Source organism: Canis lupus, chromosome 8, assembly GCF_048164855.1.
Source record: "Canis lupus baileyi chromosome 8, mCanLup2.hap1, whole genome shotgun sequence".
NCBI lineage: Eukaryota > Metazoa > Chordata > Mammalia > Carnivora > Canidae > Canis > Canis lupus.
Window position 1 is genome coordinate 52,212,465 of NC_132845.1, and position 21,842 is coordinate 52,234,306.

Sequence of the window (21,842 nt, forward strand, 5' to 3'; positions counted from 1 at the left end):
GAGGTTTCCCACGGCTCAAAGCTGGTTCCATCTTTATGTTGGTGAAACGTTACTTTCCCCCTGTAGCCATGCCATTTACGCGGTGCTCACCTTATCGGCCCGGACCACCAAGAACTGAGAGAGAAAACGATCAGGTGAATTTGCTCCCTTCTGCAAGGGCGGGGGAGCTCTTGCAGACAGAATCACTGATGGGATCAGAGAGCTCCAAAGGACTCCAGAGAGCGGGGGTAAGCAACCATTTCCTGGCACGAGAATGTGTATTGCTGTCGTTTGTCATTGAACTGGACCGAGGTGTTTGGAGGTTTCTGTATTTTCAGAATACTGGGTCTGCATGCAACCACCCCCATCCCTACCCCAGGTCTTAGCGTCTTTGCCTCCCTCCCATCCCCAGTACTCCAGGTTTCCAGTCCACCAACAACACTCCTCAAGAGAGGATTGGAATCTGGTTCTCTAGAAGCAAGCACATGCTCTGGGCAGGGGCGGGGGCTGTTTCCCAAAGGTCAGGTAGGGGTGGCATTCTGGTGCCATGCTTTATCTTCCTCATGCGTGGCAACACAAGGAAATGCGCTAGCTGGAAGGAAAACTCGAAGGAAGGCCACACAGGGATGGCCAAATTGGTCTCGTTGTACCCCACAGCTCTGCAAGGTTGCGGGCGATGGGGGAAGGGGGTTTGTGGCGAGGACGGGACACAGCAGAGACTAGGGCCTTGAGAAAAATCAGAAGGTTTATTAAAACAGCTCAGACATATTGGCTTATGAAGAGGTCAGTTCCCCCCCAACAAACACTAACCTTTTTCATTTTCTTTAAAGGTTAAAGGCTTATGGGTTGTTTTATAGAAAAAGCAATATAGTCATTAGAGTATATGCCAAAGGACTCACCCTCATTTATACATTTCATGCCGTCAGGTTCAAACTCTTTGCTTTGAATCACTGCTAGTGATTATGCTGGCCAAACAGTGCAGAGAATATGGGGGCTTTTAATGGCCGAGATGTTCGAAATGCCAAATAACAAAGGAATGACTTGCTTAGGACAGATGGAAACCATGACAGAAACAATGGGCTTTGAAGAGAACCATTTTCATGGAACTTACAGAAAACCAAGTCAAAACATGTCCCACGTACCCTCCAAAAGCAGCAAGAGCCCCTCGAGTGCTCCCTTCTCCCCCCAGAACTTGCACTCTGTCAATGTATAACATCCAAGAACTCACTGCATGCTAGGCAGCAGAGTGTCATCTCTCCCCTGGGATGCCGTGCCACATGACATCATCATGGAAAATCTGCTGTGGCACTGCCTTCTGGCCTGCCAAACCCGGGGCGGGGGCTGTAAGCTGATGGCCCATCTGAGCTTTTGCAATGAACGTGGGAGAAAACATGGGAAAGGGCTCAGGGGAGCATTGGCAAGTGGAGAGAGCTCATCAAGCGAGAGAGACTGCTGCCCCAAGCAGGAATATCGCTATGGCTCCACCAAGGAGGGAGGTGGGCGTGCTTCCCTGCCGCAGACCTGCAGCAGGAGGCCCATAGAGGGAACAGTTGTAGGTCACCACTTTCTAAATGTGATGGCCACTTCGACTCGCAGATAGCCTTTTCTTCGTTGGCACACGCCAGGCAGGGTCCCTCCACCACTACTGGCTGTAAAGCTCACCCATGATTCGGTTGGGACTCACCTTGGAATCCCACCCACAACTCCTTAACTGCTCCTGACCCCCTTGAAATGTGCAAACCAACAGGCAAGTTGGTGGCAAAGTCTCTATTAGCCCTCTCAATGAAACAGCATCCCCAAGAGGCCACCTGGGGTCCAGCACTTGCTGGGGGGGCAGTGGTGTGGGTACCTCCATACTCAGCCAACACCAGCCTGGCCCACCGGTTGTGAATTTGGTTCTGTTCGACCCTCAGAGGATGAAACAGTCTTCCCAGCCACATTTTCAAGTGAGCCTAATACTATTTGCAATTAGCTTTGCTTTAGTTTGCAGGGATTGAGGTTGGTTTGGTATTATGTGTGCGTGCGTGTGTGTGTATGTGTGTGTGTGTGTGTGTGTGTGGCAGAGGGACAGGAGGGCAGTCGGTGTTAGCTTTTCGGTTCAGCAGTGTTCACATTTACACGAAATCCCCTTGTGTAGGATTTCTAGATCTCCCGGCTGTGAGGCAGCCTTGTTCGGCTACTGTTACTGATTTCTCCCTCAAGAAAGACACAGCCAGGGAATAAAATCGGTAAGAGAGATTCTTATTCTCTGGAACTTAAAAGTCTTTCACCAGAGGTGTCTTCCAGTGTAACTTGGCGGAGCAGTTGGGATCTGGAAACAAGGATAACACACTAAAAACTTTGTGCTTTGCAAAGTCAACATCAGAAACCAATTCGTTAACAACGTGCCAAAGATAAGTTCCCTTGCTTTTTTCATAACAGGCTGAATAATTCCCAAGAAAAGCAGCAACCACTGTGTGTCGCGCTGCTCAGTTCTTGGGAAGGCCATGTCCCTTCATCTGTAATCGCACACCCCAAATGAATGTTTCCTCACTTGGACACCCACTTTGCCTTCTATGGTCAGGGTGCTTTTATACCTACTGGCCTTAAAGAGACCAGGAGGGCCTAAGAGTGATTGATGGGGCCCTTTTCTCACATTATTTATTATAACACACAGGCCAAATGCTTTCGAGTCAGGCTTTTCTTGGCACCCAACAATAAAACAGCCCAAGGGATGGCAGGGGGTTTTCAGAAAGCAAATCTGTGAGTCTATTTGTCTTTGAGGCTGTTCCAAACCAGTGCAAACCAATGCCTCGCATACCATTCAAAAGACCAGGAAAAAAACCCAAATTCCCTCCAGAGATCAAAAAGACCATCCCCAACTTACATTAAAAAGAAGAAAAGAAAAAGAAAAAAAGCTCAGGTTGAGTTATGGAATTGGCACATGATAGAAGAATGGAAGTCCAATTTACATGTGTAAACTGGCTTATGCGTTGTTTCTGAAAGAAGCATGTAGCTATGTTTGGAAATTAAATGTGGGAATGACAGTGTGTCTTTGGATTGCTGGAGAAACAAAATGATGTAATTGCACGGAGGCAAAATGTAAACAATGACAATTCTGCTGAAGGTCTGTTTGGCATCAGATAGTAAAACCTGTTTTTGTGCTCACAGGAGAGAAATGATAATCACTCTCCTTCTTAAGAAATCTTTTAAAGAGTGGAGGTGGGGGAACCCGGTACCCAGCTGGGGCACAGAGCCGGGGTTGGGAGGCTGGGGGTGGGTATGCTAGGTTGGATGTCAGCAAAATCTGCCAGCATTTCACAACTCTGGGCTTTTCCTACAAGTCACCTACCAGGGAGGGGGGTGGGTGGGCATTTTCTGCAAAATGAAAGCCAGAGAACTCACTGGGTACAAGAGCCCCAAGACATAGGAACTCTTTGCAACGAATCCACAGATGGTTAACTAAGTATAGGTGGATCTTCTGTGCGTGGAGAACAGGGGGTAGAGAAGGAAAAAAAAATGGAAGCAGTGCATGCATTCTAGCTGCAAGGGGGTGTCAACTACAACCGGTGTGTTTGCAACGCCCGAAAGCAGCCTCCACAGAGCAGTCTGTCCCCCGTTGAAGCTGCCCCCCAACACTGACCACTCTTGGGCTTCAGGCCATAACATCACCTCTTGATACTTACAGTCCCTCCATTGAGCACAACGGCCATCTCAGTGGGCTGATAGACATTGCTTCTAAACGGAGCGCTCGGTCTGTTTCCCAAGCTGCCATTGCGAAATCCCGCCGTTCGGAGAGCTGAGGGAGGGAGGAGGCAGCAACACAACACCCCCAAAAAAACACAAAACACACACACACAACAACAAAAAAAACAACCCACAATTTTGTTTTCTTCCCCTGAATCAACACCATGCCCCCCAGCACACACTCTGCACCCCCCTTCCCCGCACCCCTCCCCATTGTCACAAGCCAGATTCAAAACAAAAGTCACAAAGGGGCTTTGTTCTCTGGCTCTCTTGGAGCATGACCCATCTCAGTGGTGTTGGGAAGTTTGTAGAATCCAGGGCACAGGCTGCTGGGGTGGGGGGCAGGGTTGAGCCTCTACTTCTCCTCCGCCACTCACCCCCTCCCTGCAGCCCCTGCAGGCCCCGGGGGCGGGGGGGGGGGGAGGGGGGGGCGGTGCGGGGGACAGAGAAGCACCTCTGCAAGCCTCAAAGCTCTCCTCTCTCAGCATACCAGGTCATTCGTGTCAAGTTCAACATCACACTGTTCAACCCTATTCACCACTTCTGGATACACAGAGGCAGACAACCCTAGGAATGTGGACAGAGTACACGACAGAGGCCGTCTTCATGGGAGGGTGACCGGAAAGACAACCCAGGGACTCCCACCACCCGGGGAAGGGCATTTCTGAACAGGAAAAAAGAGACAGCTGTAGCAAAGATGGGAGACTATGTCAGCACTTTTTAACGAACCTAAGAAAGGTGGGTGGCTCAGGGGGTTAAGTATCTGTCTGCCTTAGGCTCAGGTCATGATCCTGGAGTCCCCAGAGCCCCTTGTGGGGCTCTCTGCTCGGCGGGCAGTCCCCTTCTGTCTCCCCACTCCATCTCTTGCTCTCTCTCTCAAATAAAATCTTAAAAAAAAAAAAAGGTGGGTAAATAGTGTTTCTTATTTGCTGTGTGTTTTTAGAAGTCTAAATTTCCGTTTTTTGTAAAGAAAACCCAAATTACACAAAAAGAGCTGGAGGAAACAAATGCATACTGCTAAGTGAAAGAAGCCAGTCTGTAAAAGCTATAGGCTGTGTGTGATTCCAACTACGATATTCTGCGAAAGGCAAAAGAACAGAGACAGTAAAAAGATGAATGACTGGGTAGGGATGGGGGTAGGGACGGTGGTGAGGAATAGGCTGGAGGACAGGGCATTTTTAGGGCAGCAACTACTCTTTATGATACTAGAATGGTACACGGCCAACATTATAGAACTGTACAAACAGAAGAGAATGAGCTTTAAAATGTAAATTTTGGACTTGAGTTAATAATACCATTATCAATACCGAATCACCAACTGTAACAAATGTACTACTAATGCAAGCTGTTAAGAGTAGGGGCATGTGGGAACTCCCTGTAGCTTCTGCTTAATTTTTCTGGAAAACTAAAATTGCTCTAAAAAAAATAGTCCATTAAAAACTAATACAGAATGCAGGAGCACTCCAAAAACAAAAGTCCATCTCATTTGTGACACGGACTCTCTATTATTTTCATTCTCATGAAGGCACTAATCTTGCTTTGCTAGGAAAAGACTCACTTAAAAGTCTTTTCTGAAGAGGGGTGCCTGGGTGGCTCAGTCGGTTGAGCGGCTGGACTCCTGATTTCGGCTCAGGTCATGACCTCAGGGTTATGGGATCGAGCCCTGTGTGAAGCCCCTGTGTGAAGCCCCATGGCACAGCAGCCTCCTGGCTCCACACTCAGCAAGGAGTCTGCCTGTCCATCTCCCGCTGTGCCTCCTCCAGCTCATAAGTCCTCTCTCTAATAAACAAACAAATAAGTCTTAAAAAAAGGAAAAAAAGTCTTCTCTACAGAGAGTCATTTTTCGGGCTGAAAAGTAGAAGAGAGCTTGGGATTTTTATTTTACTTGAGGCAGGAACCAAAATCACCTTAGTAATAGAGTGAACCTTTGCAGATAGCTGGCCAGCAGCTAGGCCAGCTTATACTTCTACTGCTTATACAGAGTGTGAGAAGTCCTTCATGTATTTTTTTTAAAGATTATTTATTTATTCATGAGAGACAGACAGAGAGAGAGGCAGAGACACAGGAGAGGGAGAAGTAGGCTCCCTGCAGGGAGCCCAATGCGGGACTCGATCCCATGACCCCAGGATCACACCCACAGCCGAAGTCAGATGCTCAACCACTGAGCCATTCAGGTGCCCCAGTCTTTCATGTATTAACTCATTTAATTTTCATAGCATGATAGGGTCATTATTTCCATTTTATACAGGGCACAGAGAGATTAAGTTACTAGCCCAAGGTCACACAGCTGTAAAGAAGCAAAACCAGCATTCAAACCCAGGCAGAGAATCTGTGTTCTTACGCTATACTGGCTTCAGATACTGTTTTTAACTATCACACTTACTTAGAAGCAACTTGAGAGGTTTTTTTGTTTTTGTTTTTGTTTTTAAGATTTATTCATGAGAGACACAGAGAGGCAGAGATATAGGCAGAGGGAGAAGCAGGCTTCCTGCTGGGAGCCTGGTGCGGGACTTGATTTGAGGACCCTAAGATCACAACCTGAGCCAAAGGCAGATGCTCAACCACTGAGCCATCCAGGCACCCCAGAAGCAACTTGAGTTTAACTGACATTCAGAGAGGGGCAGCTCAGCCCAAGCTGGACCAGAGAAACTGAGGCAGGGTGAGGAATGAATGTTTCCAGATGTAGGTAAACCTCTTTTGCTTTAGCAGCTCCATCCAAGCTTTCAAGCAGCTCATTATGCATGAGCTGAGCAAGGAGACACCTTTCCCTGGAAGTAGAGAAAGGGGAGCCAGGGAATGGCACCAGGGGCCAGAGGAGGTAGTTCATGGATTTTTAATAGTCTCAAATCCTAGCCTGCTTGAAGAGAGAACACTAAATAGCACTGCTTTCCTTAAAATGCAGAGACCAGGCCAGCTGTGGTGGAGGAATGTGACCCCAACACATTTTCCTCAAAGAAACAAAGGTTGGACTCTCCTCTCTACCGGCCATCTGTGGGGTGCCTTGGCCCCAAGGGCTCCCCTGTGTAGTGGTTATTTGTGGTTCTCTGCTGGTCAACATCCCTCCCACATTCTGAGGCCCCTGAGGGAAGGGTAGGCTATGACTGCCTTCCACCCTGGCCTGAGGTTAGCATATGATTTCAACCTGGCCAATCAGGTCCAATCAGAGCCAACTCTGGGATTTTTGCTTAAGTATCCTGGGAAATGTTCCTCTTTTCCACAGGGATTCTATGTAAGCCTAGGGTTGTGGGCTGCCACTAACAGGGCCAAGAGATGGAGAAAGATCTAGTTATCACTCAAGCCTCCTTGGTCTAATTAATGCTTCCCGTAGCCCAATCCCCAGTACATTTATTTGTTGTTTTGTTTTTGCTTAAGCCAGGTCAAATCAGATGTTTTATTACTTGCAACCTCCAGTGCCTTACCTAACACCCTACTCTGACCTAGGTCAGCGGTGAGAGGCAAGCAGGGCTCATCCGGAAGAGTGTCACCACAGGAGTCTAAGTTTATAGGGGGAATGCTAGCCTTCTCCTATCCAGACTCTGCAAGTGAGGCTAGATTGGCCCTCCCCTCAAAGCTGATCCAGGGCCTTCTACCAGGTCACTAAGAGTCAAGAGTTTAAATAGCCCTGAGTCCTAAGGAGATCTGAAACCCCAAATGCTCCAAAAGAAAGAACACTTTTCTTTATTGCTCCTTTGGAAGGTGAACATTTAATATGCTTTGTTAACGCTTTCCAAGATGTGATCTGAGGTGCTATATCCTTTGGTACATTTTAATTTTTTATCACATACCTCATGCCTTATGATAACTTTTATTAATAAGCAGGAGGTTGATGAAGTGGTATGTACCTGGGGTCTCATTTGGGGGTTGGGGGAGGAAATCTGGAAGCAAAGGCCACTGGGGCTTGACTGAGCCACAGGCCACCTGGGAATGCCCTTCCCATCTCTTGAAGATGTCAGGGATCTACTCTCAAGGGAAGAGGCCCAAAAAGCTGGCTGGCTAAAATGCAAAAGAAACAGAGCCAACTGTAACTCCTGGGCAAGGCCCCCAGTGGGGCCTGGTTCCCTAAAATACAAGCTGGCTGAGGTCAGCACCAAAGAAATAACAGCTGTTCTCACAATGGCAAGGGAGCATGCCCAGATGTTCCCCAGCCAGCAAAGCAACAGTTTCTAGAACAAGGGCAATCCCTAGCCGGGATGCCAAATTAGCCTCCGTGAGCTTTCTGAGGGAAAGGCCCACCTGTCTGGTCCCATGTGAATTTTGGTGGGGACACGTTTGGGATGATCCAAAACAGGGCTATTAAAGTCTGATAACATCCAAGGTTGGTGAAGAAATGGGGCTCTCCTACAGTTATTAAGTGGTGTGGGGGCAGTATATTAGTTTAACTTTTAGAGGGGGCTGCTGGCAGTCTATACATCAAGATTTCAAGATGCAGGCTCTTACACGTGTCTAGGAATTTTTTTTTTCCCAAGAAGTTAATTGATCAAGGGCACAAAGATGAATGTTCACTGCAGCTCTGCTTATACAGAAGGCCAAAAACAAGTGGAATATTCACCAGCGGAGGATCAGAAAAATAAATTATTGTGCCCAAGGAAAGCTCTGCATCATGAAAAGGATACCAGAACTCTGTAGTCGCTGACCTGGAGAGGCCTCAATCCATGATACAATATTGCTTTAAGCAAACACTGCAGAGCAGTACTTAGATCAGTGGTTACATCGTCAAGTCACTTGGTGAGCTCAAAAGACCTAAACCCAAACAGATTTAGTCAGAACCGGGATGGGGGGTAGGCACTGGTAAATTTTTTTTATGCTGCCCAAGTGATTTTTTTTCCTCCAAGTGATTCTAACGTATAGTTTGGTTAAGTACAGCTCTATGGGTTTGGTGTGTGTGTGTGTCTGTGTGTGTGTGTGAGAGAGAGAGAGAGAGAGAGGAAGAGAGGGAGACAGGTAGAGAGACTATGTGTGCTCACCAAGAGATGTCTGGCAAGATGGGCACAAACAGCAGTAACTGCCTTTGGGCAAATGGGATTCTGAGCAATTTTTGTTATTTTTACTTGCTGAAACGTCTACGTGATTATTATAGCTATTGTCATCAAAAGGGAAGGATAAAAGCTATTTTTATTTTGGAAAAGAAAGGGGACAGAAAGACAACTTACTTGGCTTTGGAATGTGCCACAGTGTGAAATAGCTGGGGGCGTGGGGCACCTCTAGATGCCCCGATCACCCAGCGTGCCAGCCCTGGTACTGCTGGTACTGACCTGGGTCCTAGATAACTTTCATCTCTGGATCTTATGTGGATAGAACATACTGGCTGCATTGTCACAAGAAAAGATGCATGTAGGGAAAACCAACTTTCCCCCCTCCCTGCTTTTAAGAGTGTGAGCTTAAACAAGTTGCCTGATACCGCCTAGACCTTGGTTTCCTGCTCTGCAGGAAATGAATGGAACTGATAAACCCTGTCTCCTCAATGCACAAAGTTGTTCTGAACATCTGTGAGACAAGGGTCACTAAAGTGCTTTGGGAAGAGGTAAGTAATTCTGTGGTAGACTAATCAAGCATCAGGGCTCTGGAATGAGCCTGTGAGGGCTCAAGCCCTGGCTTTGCCTCTTAGGTAAGATGCATAGCCCTTCTGTGCCTCAGTTTTCTATCTGCAAAATGGACTTTAATGGGTTATTGTAGGGATTAAATGAGATTAGCCACTAAAATGTTCAGAATGGTAACCGGTCCATGGTAAGCACTTATGAAAGGTTAGTCATCCTTACTTTTGAAGACCCTACTACTTTGGTAGTTATAGCATCCCCATTTCACTGCAAGTAAACTAGACCATCAGGTTTAATACCAAGGATTCTTAACCTCCAGGGGGTCACAGACAGCTTTCAGAGTCTGATGAAGTGATAGACAAAAATCCTGCAGTGAGTATACAAAAATGCACACCCATTTCAGAAGTTCCTACTACCTTTTAGGTCCAGGGGGAGTCCAAGGGTCTCATATAGAGAGGACCCTATTCCAGGGGGAGCCAGGGAAGAGGTGGCTCCACCAGACCCCAGGAACCAGCCAGACTCCTGACCTCTGCTCATGACATTCCCTGGAGGGCCCTCTGGGCTCACAGTGATGACTCCATCCTGACCCCCCTTGTCCTGGCAACATGGGGAGCCAGCGCCACCAAAGCTGATGCTCATTCTTGTTAAATCCTTTGACAAACATGGGCTTGCTGGCCTGGGACTTTCTAACAAGAACGATACAGCTCTGATAAAGACCACACCAGGGTTTCTAGCCTCATCCACAGTTGAGGCCATTGGTGTTCCCTACTGCTGGTCTGGTCGGGAGCTGGAGGTACAGAGGAAACTGGGCACATCCAGGTGGGGAGGGCTCCGGGTGGCCTTTGAGGATCTGATGCCTCGATGTGCTTCTCCCTGCCTGCAGGGGACAGGTAGGGTACACTCAGCACTCAACCCAGGAAGGTGGACTCCGCAGTCATGTCTGGCCAGTGAACACTGCCCAGCTGCCTGGGTGAGCATCACTGAAAGGGGACCCTGACCATTTGGAATGGACCATCTCCTAGCTGTATGTCTTTGGCAAGTTACTGAACCTCTTAGAGTCTCCATTTATTCATCTATAAGATGGGGATAATATCAGGACCTACCTCACTGGGTACAGCAAGGGAAGTTAAAGACTTAGAATAATACCTGGCACACAGGGGCGCTCAATAAACAACAGCTAAGTAATCAGTACTACTCCTGCTGTGGCTACTACTACTATTAATGTGGTCATTATTAGAGCCCCTGATCTATCTTCAGGCAACTGAGAAAAGGCGATTTTATTTAATCTCAAATGCTGGGAACCTAGCAGACTCACTTGAAGTAATGACTCGAAGAGATACTTCTGAAGCATCTAAAGCAGGGGCTTCGAGTGCCTGCACCACATCCTCTAAGCTCACCTCTGAATCCTGCTGCAGGGGTATCAGACAGTCCTGGGTACCCAGACAGCTGTCACCTCTAGTGTCCAGCAAGTCTCTCAGAAGCCAAGAGAACTTATTTGGCCAGGGTAATGGGGGATGTGGCAATGAGAGCGAGAGACAAAGGACATACATGACAGTGGGTGACTGAGGAGTTGGTGGCAAATGCCGCAGGCTCCTGATCTGAAAGATCAAGTCTGAGGCTTGTTCTACACGCATCCCTGTCAGGTCCAAGCTCCAGCTTACTACAGCAGTCACCAACCCACTGATGTACTTGTTGGTTGTTTCTGGCTTCCTGGTCTCATTATCCCTCCCCTTTCCTTTGCAGGGAACACCTCCCAGGTAAGCCAGCTGCACCCAAGTCTCAGGCTTTGCTTTCAGGGGAACCCAACCAAGACACACATCCAGCATGCCAGGTCCTGGGAACCCAACCAAGACACACATTCAGCATGCCAGATCCCTCAGTATGTTACCTCTCACAACAGCGTTAGAGGTGCATTCTCTCATTATTTCTCTTTTACAGATGGGAAGAACTGAGGCTCAGAGAGGTAGAGCAATTTGCTCAAAGCCATACATCTAGGAAGTACAGAGGCTGGATTTGAGTCTGGGAATCTGACTCCAGGGATCAATTCATACACACCTAATGGCGGAGGTGGGGAGGAGACACAAGCGTTGCCCCCAGTATGCCCTGCATCCATCTAGGACCTGGACTACAAACTCAAACACTTCTAGGTAGCAGGGAATTAATGGTAATATGTTATAGCAGCCGGGTTGGGGAGCAATAGGGGAGTGGTGGGGAGTGTGGTAAACACAAAATGGATCCCCACCTAAAGGAACGGCCGCTTGGCCTGTTCCATAATTTGGCTATTATAAACAATGCTGCAGTAAACATAAGGGTGCATATATCCCTTCAAATTAGCATTTTCACATTCTTTGGGTAAATAGCCAGGAGTGCAATTACTGGATCATAGGGTAGTTCTATTTTTAATTTTTTGAGGAACCTCCATACTGTCTACCACAGTGGCAGCCCAAGTGTACATCAATAGATGAATAGCTAAAGAAAACTTGGTATATGTATCATGGAATATTATTCAGCCTTAAACAAGAATGAAATCTTGCCATTTGCAACAACATGGGTGGATCTACAGAAGGATCTATAATGCTAAGCAAAATAAGCCGGTCAGAGAAAGACAAATAATGTAATGATATAAAGACGTAATGATTTCACTCATATGTGGAATTTAAGAAACAAAACAAAGGGGGCTGGGTGGGGGGAGACAACCCAAAAAACAGATTCTTAACTATAGACAACAGATGGGTTACGAGCTGAGAGGAGGCTGGGGATAGGGGTGGATGGGTGAAATAGGTGATGAGGATTAAGAATACACTTACACTGATGAGCACTGAGTAATATATGGAGCTGTTGAATCACTAGATTGTACCCCTGAAACTAATATAACACTGCACGTTAACTACACCAGAATTAAAATTAAAACTAACAAACAAACAAAAAGAGCAGCTACAACTCCTGAGCGGCAGCACCTTCCAGCCTACACTGGTTCAGATCAGCTCTAGACAATCACTGCCGGGTGGGAATGTCAACCCACCATTGCCAGAGCTGACTTTTCCAAAGAGGTGAGAAGTCTGGAGTTTTATATTACATTAGTTGCCAACTGATAGGAAGAAATGCTAAATAAAAATCCACCCCTGGGCCAGTGATAGCGCAGAGGCCAATGTTTGTGGGCTCCAATCTGCCAGGACTGCCCCGGGAGGACGGATCCCCACTAGAGAGAAAGAAGGGAGGCCTTTGGGGGCACATGGGCCCGGAGCCTAACCCAGCAGGGTGACGACCGTGTTACCTGCATTGTGTTCATCCATCGAGAAGGCTTTGTTCTCCATGTAGGTCCGTGGCAGCTGCACGTCCTCCTCAAACGCTGTCTCCCGCATTCTCGGCTGCGAGGTGTCGAAGTAGTTGGGCGTGTTCTCCTGTGGGGCTGGTAGGATGGTGCAGTGGATTTCGGGGATGGCGTGGAAGATGACGAAGACCCAGCCGCTGGCCACCAGCGTGATGGCCAAGGTGGGGTCGCCCCAGGCGTCTCCCTGCCGCAGCTCGGCGTTGCCAAAGAGGTACATGGTCATCCAGGCCACCCAGATGAGCACAGAGAGGAAGGCTGTGACCAGGATGCAGGCCCCGTTCTGCTTCCATTTCTTGAACTTGCCGCACAGCGTGAAGAGCGCCAGCCCCAGGGTGGCCACCAGCAGTACCATGTCGTAGATGAGGGCCATCACGAAGTCCATGGGCTCGTAAGCACAGGCCGGCTTTGCGTCGCGCAGAACAGTCAGCACCAGCCACTCGATGGCGATGATCACCTGCACCAGCATCAGGCACAGCGCCACACCAACCAGCTGCCAGCCCGAGGGGCTCTTGCCGTGGCGCACCAGCCTCCGCACGCGCCACGCCTGGCTCAGCAGGCAGGAGAAGCAGAGCGCGAAGAGGACGCCCCAGAGGAACCGGCGCACCGAGCAGATAGTCTCGTCTTCCCGGATGATGAAGGCAAATGTCAGCCCGAAGAGGCCCAGGGTCCCCAGAAGGAAGAGGAAGTGGAGGCCCACGGGGTCCTTCTTCTCCTTGTCCTTGATAAATGGTAGCCGCACCAGCAGGATGAGCATCAGGAGCAGCGTGATCAGGGCGCCTGCCCCAGCCACCGCCTCCACCACGATGCCCCAGATGGTGTCCAGGTCGCACAGGGACACGTACTGAGGGAGGAGATCCAGTCCACAGCCCCGGGATGTGCTGGCGTTCTCAGAGGCCCCGGAGGCGATCACAAAGAGTAGGAGGAAGGCGAGCACCTTGTGGGTTCTCATCTTTCTCTCTGGCACCAGAAATGTTCCAGAATATTGAGGAGGGGGGGGGTTGGGAGGGGGGTTTGGAGGGAGAAAAAGATTGATTCAGTGTAAGATTTCCCACTTTGCTGACTTTAAGACCCACCTCATTTGGAACCTGCTGGCCCACAAGGCACATTTGACAGATCAGAAAAAGGCACCCCTTTCTCCAGACAGCACAGCCCCTGGGGCTGTGAAAGAGGGGGGGCTGGGAAGGGGGTGGTGGTACAGGACCCTGATTTCAGCTCCCATCTGCAGCCTTGATCTGGCACAGTCAACAATCATGAATCATCACTGCTAGTGACTGGTGAAGAGGGTGAGAGAGAGATTCACTCTGTATACTCTTTTGTATTCGTTGATTTTTATATTCTGTGCTACGTCTGACCTCTTCAAACATAAGGGAATGGAAACAAAACTGAAGAGTTATAGCTATGAGCCCAGCACTGTGCTGAGAATGGTATGCACTGCCTCTTTCCAGCCTCTTGATGGTAACGGCTTAATATTTACCTATGACTCACTCTAAGCCAGGCACCGGGCACATCCAGTCCTTACACTGGTGACAAAACAGGGTCTCCAGGAGGTCAGGACACTTAACCAAGGTCATACCACCCAGCTCCTAGAAGCATACCCTCATTTCAAACACAGTGTATCCAAAATGAATTATCATCCTGGGTTCTCCGTTTCCCTCGCCCCTCAGACCTCCTCCAAAGACCTCCAGAGAAACCATCCTCACGGCACCCTCTACCTCTCCCAGGGCGCCTGCAGAATCCCCCTTGGCACTCTTTCAGGCCCCCATGAAAGCTGGACTCCACACAGCAGCCATGGCAAATGGGCTTAACCCAAGTCTCATCTTACCCCTCCTCCTCCCTCTGCTTGAGCTTTCCCAACCGGTTGCTTGGAAAACTGTTCCTCACCCCCACCTAATGTCACCCTCTCAGGCCTTGGCCAAGGTCACAGCTCCATTCCTCTTCACCAGAGCCTCCTGTCTCTCTCTCTCTCTCTCTCTTTCTTTCTTTCTTTCTTTCTTTGTTCTAATAGTTTTTTCTTTTTTCTTGCCTCTTTACTTTGTTTCTCCCATTCCCTTCTTGCTCTTTTCCCTGTGTTTCTCCACGGCAAGATGCAGGAGGACAGGGACACCATTAAGTTCATCAGGGTCAACCAGGGTTTCTCAACCTTGGAGTCTTTGCTGTGAGGGGCTGTCCTGTGCATTGTAGGATGTTCGGCAGTACCCACGGCCTCTATCCACTAGATGCCCATGGCACACCCACTCCCCCAACCTAAAAATGTGACAACCCCAAAATCTTTTGACACTGCCAAATGTCCCCTGGGGAGGGAGGGCATGCAAATTCATCAGGACAGCGCCACTGGTGTAGACTCCAGCAGTAGCACACAGTGCTGGCACAAAGTGGATGCTTAGTAAATGCTGAATGAATGAGAGGCTTATTCACTAGGACTCTTTCCTCTACCCCACTGCCACCAGCTCTTGCTTTTGAACGGAGCCTGGCCTTCAGAAAGCTATGGCCTACACAGCTCCGCTCTGATGCCTGTTTCCAGGCAGCTCAAGCTGGACCTATTGTCTTAGCTCCACCCCTGTGTGAGGTTGTAACCAGCCACATCCAGGCAGCTCCAGCTTATCCCTGGGGCTTCCTTAAGTAAATGCAGTATCGACCACCTCTCTCTTTCTCTCTCTCTCTCTGCTCCTTTACGGGATCCCAGGAGCAGCTCTGATCCTGCCTTGGCTGTGAAGCCATTGAGTGGGATAAATTATTGATGCCGCCAAATGAGAAGGAGCCTTGTGCTATAGGGATCGTCACCTTTGCCTATAGATGAGGGAAGGCAGGTTCAGGACAGAAGGCATCTGGCAAGAGGTGCTTAAGTATGCATCCCAGTATTCTACTCAAGCAAATTAGGGGTAAGGATGCACTCTAGATGTTGGCAGTCAGACTCCTGGTCCAGTCACTATTCACCCTGCCAATTAGCTTCCCTTTTTTGGATTAAGCCAGTTTGAGCTGGGTTTGTGTTACTTGCCAACAAAGAAATCCTATTATTCCTTCCACATCATGGGGCCTCCTTCTTCCAGGATGTCCTCCCTGCCCAATGTCCAGGCATGCAGATGCAACCAATAGCAGTCAGGAGCTTTAGTGGGATCCAGTTGTCTCTTGTGGATCATTATCATTGTTAAGGATGGCCAGGAGGTGACGACAGCCACCCCACTCTACAAAACAATGTCGAGGATGATCAAGAGGGCTACAGACTGCCTCACAGAATGAAGCTGAGACTGGCTCATCTAGGATTTCTGAGGGAATTCAGAATTGCCCTCCAGAGTTTTCTACCCCTGCCAGAGGGACAATGACAGTAACTGGCTCATAATGCTTACCTCGCTGTAGGCATACTTTCATTTACTTCATATATATTAATGCCTTTTCTGCAGTGACACTATGAGGCAAGTACTCTTACCATCTCCATTTTTTAGTAAATAAAACATGGAGATCAGCTGGCTTGTTCGAGGTCACACAGCTAGAAAGTGGTGGAGCCAGGGGGCAAACAATTGTACTATTGTTACCTGGGCCCTTACTACAGACCAGGACTTTGGAAATGTCACCTGGTGAGTGAGCCCTTTGCTGGCCAGTCTGTCTTAAACAAGGTCCTTCCTGTCCCCATTATGCTCTACACCAGTACTTTTGATTTTTGTCTTTGTAGCGTTTGCCACAATTGCCAGATATTTTATTACCCTTTTGGACTCTTCCCCCGCTCTCCCATGTCCAGGGTTTTGTCTGTCTTGTTCTGCACTAACTTGCTAGTGCCTGGCTCATGGGCAGGGCTTACAACCCAGCTGCTAAACAAATGGATTGATAAAAACGGTCTCGCCCCTCCTGTTACCCCAGAAGGGCAGATGTTCTGGTTGTGGTCTTTTTTTTCTAAAAGGTTTTATTTAGGGGATCCCTGGGTGGCTCAGTGGTTTTGCGCCTGCCTTTGGCCCGGGCGCGATCCTGGAGTCCTGGGATCGAGTCCCGCGACGGGCTCCCGGCATGGAGCCTGCTTCTCCCTCTGCCTGTGTCTCTGCCTCTCTCTCTCTCTCTCTCATAAATAAATAAAAATAAATCTTAAAAAAAATAAAGGTTTTATTTATTTATTCATGAGAGACACACACACAGAGAGAGGCAGAGACACAGGCAGAGAGAAGCAGGCTCCATGCAGGGAGCCCAACGTGGACTTGATCCCGGGACTCCAGGATCACACTCTGGGGTGAGGGCAAACCACTGAGCAACCCAGGGATCCCCCAGCCACCCAGGGATCGATCCCCTGGTTGCGGTCTTATGGAGGAAAGAACTGACTGACTGGTTTAAGTCAAAGTTTGATCCTCAGGCCGCCAACAGCAGCAGCGTCACTAGATACTCGGACTCTCATGGGGAGGGGGGTGGAGGCCTAGCCCCCTGGGTTTCAGCAAGCCCTGCAGCAAACTCCAAGTGTGCTCAGATACTTGGGCACACCGAGGTTCGAGAAGCTTGGACATAGGCAGCAGGGGTGGCCAGGAGCCATGGCCCCAGTGAGTTCACCTCACCAGCCCTGCCAGAGACCCAGCAGGAGGCATCCACTGTCAGGTCAGCCCCATCCAGCCGGGTGGGCCACTTGGTGCTCCCTCCCACCAAAAGAGCAGTTCTTCAGGAATCCCTAACTGAACAATGCCAGATTAGAGGTTTCAAGTCAGCCGCAGGCAAGGCTGATTGGGTCGGGATGAATATATGGCAACAAACCCATGGGATGTAGGCGTGCGGCTCCTCAAAAGGAGGAATGAACAAATGTGAACGAATGCACAAGCCTCGGCTCACATACTAATTACCTTTGCTGCCAGGCAGGCTCCCAGAAATGTGACTCATTCAGAGGCTCTTAAATACGCTATCTCCTTCTCTCCCTCTCTCCCTCTCTCTCTCTCTCCTGATCCCCTGTCTACACCACCCCCCCCCTCCCCGTCCCTGCCGCAGAGGGGCCAGAAGCCTCCGGCAGGTGGAGGAGCAGCACGCTCCATTTCTCCACGAGCTGGGGCCTGCAGAGGCTGGAAAAAATGCAGGCAAGTTTCCTTGTGTGAGGACAGTGCTGCCTGCCCAAAGGCCACACGCAGGCCTAGTTCTCCCAGCCCCGCTCCTCATCAAGCAGGGTGAACTTCTGAGCGGGATCTTTGGGTTTCAAGTTCTGCCCCCGCCACCTGCCAGCAGCACTTTGTGACGCTGGGCAGCTGAGTTAACCTTTCTTGCCTCAGTTTCCTCATCTGCAAAACAGGGGTGTTAGCGGCACCCCTCATTGTTGTGAGGATTAAAATAATAGGTTTTAGGACAGTGGATGACACAGGGCAAGCACTTATATAAGCTGTCTGTTAAATAAATAGAAATGACTGGCAAACATTCCCTCGTCAGAGGTTATGAACTTTGCTGACTGCTTTTCCAGGAGGAGCAGTTGCCATGGAGATGGGGTGGGAAGGGGGCTCACCCAGATGTTTGTCCAACACTGGTTTCCAGCTTCCCCCATCACAGCAACCAAAGAGATCCCTGAGGTGGTGCGAAAGGGAGATGCCCTGGGTGGTAGTCTGCCCTGGGAGGCTCTAAACTCACCTGATCCCAAAGCAGGTGCTCTAAGTGGAAGCCTCACTATGAAGATGGTTTTCCCACGGGAAACCCAGGCCAGCCTGGGGGCCCTGAAACTGGGTATTCCTGTCAAGAAGTCAGAGCCAGAACACCCAGAGACCAGACGCTGGCCATTCTCTTGGGAACCAGTGTCCTCATCTACCCACTACCCAGAAAAGAGATGCGAGATGTATAAAATCACTCCAAACACCATTTTGCCCAGCCTCGCTTCAGTGGCTCCTAGCAGGGCTCTAAGGACGCCTCTACCTCAGTGTCCCTTTGCCGTGCCCAGATCAGAGGCATCTTAAACCTATCTTCTCTAACGACGTGGAAGAGATGCTAGAACCTGGAAGGGAAAGAAAAAAAAAAAAAAAAGCAGGTGGGGTAGGGGCTTTCCTACTCCTGGGCAGTCAGTAGTTCGGTACCTGGATGAATGCCGGGCACAGAATTTACACTTCTATCCGTCTCCTCTAGAGTGGAAGACCTCAGTGGGAGTGAAGCCAGACATAACTATGTGACATGCGGCATTACTTAACCTCCCTGACCCTCAGTCTCTTCCTCTATAAAAGAGAAAGATAGTGCCGCCTTCCAAAGCCAGTGTGAAAAGTGCATGAAAAATACTCCGCAAGGTGCTTGGCACACTGGGAGTATGGGATCCCTGTTTATTAGGAAGACAATTATGATTCCATGGTCCTTCCTGTTGGGAAAATGAGAGGTGAGGCAGCTTGGCCAGAGGCGCACTGGAATTCCCAGGCCAAGCTGGGACTAGGACTCCCAACTCCTGACCTGAGGCCCTTACATGATACCTCTGGTTTGAGCCCTCACCCCATGTCTGGAAGAAGGCCAGGATGAAGCTGTGGAGCCAATCTCCCCACGCACCCCAGCATTACACTCCGTCCCAGCCTACTCCCGTTATAGCCGACGGCGCATTTCCTGCTCTGCAAGATCAAACTGTTACAAGGTTTCCTGACATTAAGCTCTTTCCCAGACCCACAATCTCACCCTCTGATATCTTTTCCAAGTGACACCATCTCATAACCTTCATTTCTCAATGCTGCCCGGACCACCAGCCTATTTGGGGGCCCTTGAATTTAATAATCCTCCTAGGTTAGTAAACAGGGTTGCCAGAACACAAGCTCCAAGATCCATGAATATGGAAAGCAGCTCCAATCCTGTAAATAAAAGCAATCATTTAAATGCAAATTGCATCCTTGGCTGTCCGTTCAGGGGTGGATGGTTCCTCTTGGGCTGTAATTCGGAGAAGAAAATGTGACTAACTCAGAACCCCCAGGAAGCTCTGCTGTGAAGTGCTTATAGGGCCAAGGGCTCTGGGAGGGGGCCCCTTAAAGTGGACAAGAACTGCCTCAAAGTGGGATGTGAATTTTAAAACCTCAGCTGCTCCTCCAGTGGGCTCACAGGAAAGGACAGGCTCAGAGCGGTCCCCACAGGCCAGAGAGAGCCCCTCGGAGGCTCCCGGCGCCTTGCCATCCCCAGAGGCAAAATGAAAGGGGAGCTGCTTTCAGTCTCTGTGTTGAGGTCAGGAGGAGCTTTTAAAACTCCAATCCTTTGGCTTCCCACTTAAAATCCTCCGAGGGTTCACTGGCCCAAGGAGAATAAAACCTAAACTCCTTTCCCCGGCCCAAAGATTGGGATCCAGCTGGTCCTATCATCCTTTCCCACCCACCCCCTCCACATCTGCCTCGAGCTCCAGCCACAATGGCCTTTGTTCAGTTCTAAACTCATTCCCACCTCTAAGCCCTACACTTGCGGTGGTCCTCCAAGACCTCCCAGAGGTGGGCCCTCCATCTTGCCAGGCTCCCCAAAAATGTCACTCCTGAGAACGGTCTCTCCTACAGAAGCCAACCCTCATCACTGTATTGGACATCCTCCCGTGTTATTTGCCTGGCAGCCCTTACCCCAATTAGAAGTTATATCTACTTACTATTTATTTACTTATTTAGTTATTCACTTGCTCACCCACCTGGCCCCGGCCTGGAGAGCGGGGGGCTTGTCCGTTTTCTACACTGTAGTGCCCCAGCTTCACTTCTGTGGCTGGTACACGGCCGCAAAGACCAAGTTCAGCAATAAGGAGTCGGAGCTTCTCTAACATGACTGCTTGTCTTGCTGCCTGCCCCAAATGGCGACTTCTTTCCCCTTGCATTTTTCTCCTTCTCAACTCAGCTGACCCCTTTTCAGACTCAGAGCAGGGAACACACAGAAAACCCTTCACTCCAAGGCCTAGATACAAAACCGGCCGCGGGGAGGGCTCCCGCCCCACAGATGATGATTTGCATTCTATTTACATGCTATTTGCATGCAGCTTAACTCGAAGTCAAAACCCACCCAGGGCCCCCACCCCACCGAGGAAACTTCTGAATCAAGGTTCCTTGGCTGAAGTTCCCGTGGCTTTTGTGCCTCACTTTCCCCCTCACTTCTCTCGTCTTTTCGAGGACCCCCGGTTCCTCCCCCTGGGCTCTGCTCAAGTACCCCCCATCCTGGCGCAGCTGGGCAGCCAGTGTGGCGCGTGGGCCGGGGCCCCGGGCAGGGACGCCGCTGCCCGCCACACTCCAGGGGCCTTTGTCCGCGCTCCAAGGAGCCGCCCCCTTCGCGAACGGGGAACGAGTTGGGAGGCGGGGGGCGGGAGGCGGGGGGCGGGGGGGCTGGCTAGGCCTGGGTGTGACAGCGGGGGCCAGGGGACGAACTCGCGAGCCGCGCTGGGGCCGTCCTCTACCGCAAGGTCGGCGCCCCGCTCCCCCGGGGCCCAGGCGGGTGCCGGCGTTGGGGACCCCGGGATGTGCGGGGCTGGGAGCCCGCGTCCCGCAAGGGCAGCGAAGGCACCACTGCACGGGCTAGTCCTCAGCCCCAGCCAGCCGCTCGCCATTGTATGCAGCCGTCCCTCGGCCCCAGGTCTCCGCTCGGCCGCCCTCCACCCCCTCCTCCCCGCCCCGCGCGCTGCTCGCTCCTCGTCCCGTAGTGCGCAGGCACCGCCGGCTGCAAGCCTGGCCCCCGGCCCCTGCGGCAGGTGCCGCCGCTCACCCCCAGAGCCCGGCCCCCGTGAGCAGGCTCCGTCTGCCCTGCGGTCAGCCCCCACGGGCGGAGCACGCGGCCCCGGACCTGCCCGCGGCTCTCCGCACGAGTCACCGGGTGCGGCTGGACTCCCTCGCGCTACTCCCAGCTGTCCTTTACCTGTGGTCGCCCCCAGACCCTGCTCTGAGACTCCGATCTCCACCTGGTCCGGGTAGCCAGCACCCTCCCCCGCAACCCCGGCTTAGAGGTCTCCAGCCCTCCCCTCCCCCGCCCGCCCTCTGCGGCTCCTCTCCCGCCGCACTGTGGTTCCCCCCTCCTCGATCTCCCGTCTCCCTCAGCCGACTGACCCCCTGGGTGGGGGGGGGGCGCTTAGAAGGGCCCAAGAAGCGGACTCCCCAATCCTCCCAAGTCCACGGCGGGAAAAGTTTGTGGGGTCCTAGCAGCGCCCTCCACCCCATCGGCGCGGCTCGCACTCACCGACCCCCGCGGCTTCGCAGCGCCGACGCTCCTGTTGGTCCTTGGCCTCAAGTCACATCTCTGCAGCGCGGCCGCGGCCCCCGCCCCGCGCGCGCCCGCCCGCCCGCCGGTCCCCGCTCACTGCATCGCCCTCGAGAGCCGCTGCCGCGCGAGGCGCCCCCTGGCCCGGCCCGCGCCGCTGC

The 21,842-nt window shown here is 50.9% G+C and overlaps 2 protein-coding genes across 5 annotated transcripts in view; one reads left to right on the forward strand and one right to left on the reverse strand.

The window, feature by feature from the left end:
• The window catches only part of IQCK (IQ motif containing K), a 132,107-nt gene extending 129,817 nt beyond the window's left edge, over positions 1-2,290 (forward strand). The window contains exon 11 of the transcript XR_012035542.1: positions 67-2,290. The gene's annotated coding sequence lies outside the window, so the exon portion shown is untranslated. The remainder of the gene's footprint in view (positions 1-66) is intronic.
• On the reverse strand, positions 707-21,819 carry GPRC5B (G protein-coupled receptor class C group 5 member B). Of its 4 annotated transcripts, none has more exons than XM_072835978.1 (4): positions 21,661-21,819; positions 12,514-13,527; positions 3,645-3,757; positions 707-2,290 (listed from the first exon to the last, which is right to left on the reverse strand). In XM_072835978.1, exons 2-4 carry the CDS (start codon positions 13,517-13,519, stop codon positions 2,246-2,248), a joined length of 1,164 nt encoding a protein of 387 aa, XP_072692079.1. In that variant the 5' UTR covers positions 13,520-13,527; positions 21,661-21,819; the 3' UTR covers positions 707-2,245. The 4 variants fall into 4 exon arrangements, with proteins under 4 accessions (XP_072692079.1, XP_072692077.1, XP_072692080.1 ...); XM_072835976.1 differs by having other exon boundaries at positions 707-2,310; XM_072835979.1 differs by lacking the exon at positions 21,661-21,819 and adding an exon at positions 20,138-20,720.
• Positions 21,820-21,842: the final 23 nt, after the last annotated feature.

Coding starts and splice junctions, on each gene's coding strand:
- GPRC5B (XM_072835976.1), bottom strand. CDS start 13,519: ATGAGAACCCACAAGGTGCTCGCCTTCCTCCTACTCTTTGTGATCGCC. Junction 3,758..12,513: donor GATGGATGAACACAATGCAG/GTAACACGGTCG, acceptor TCCCTCCCTCAG/CTCTCCGAACGGCGGGATTT. Junction 2,311..3,644: donor TTGTGCTCAATGGAGGGACT/GTAAGTATCAAG, acceptor CAAAGTTTTTAG/TGTGTTATCCTTGTTTCCAG.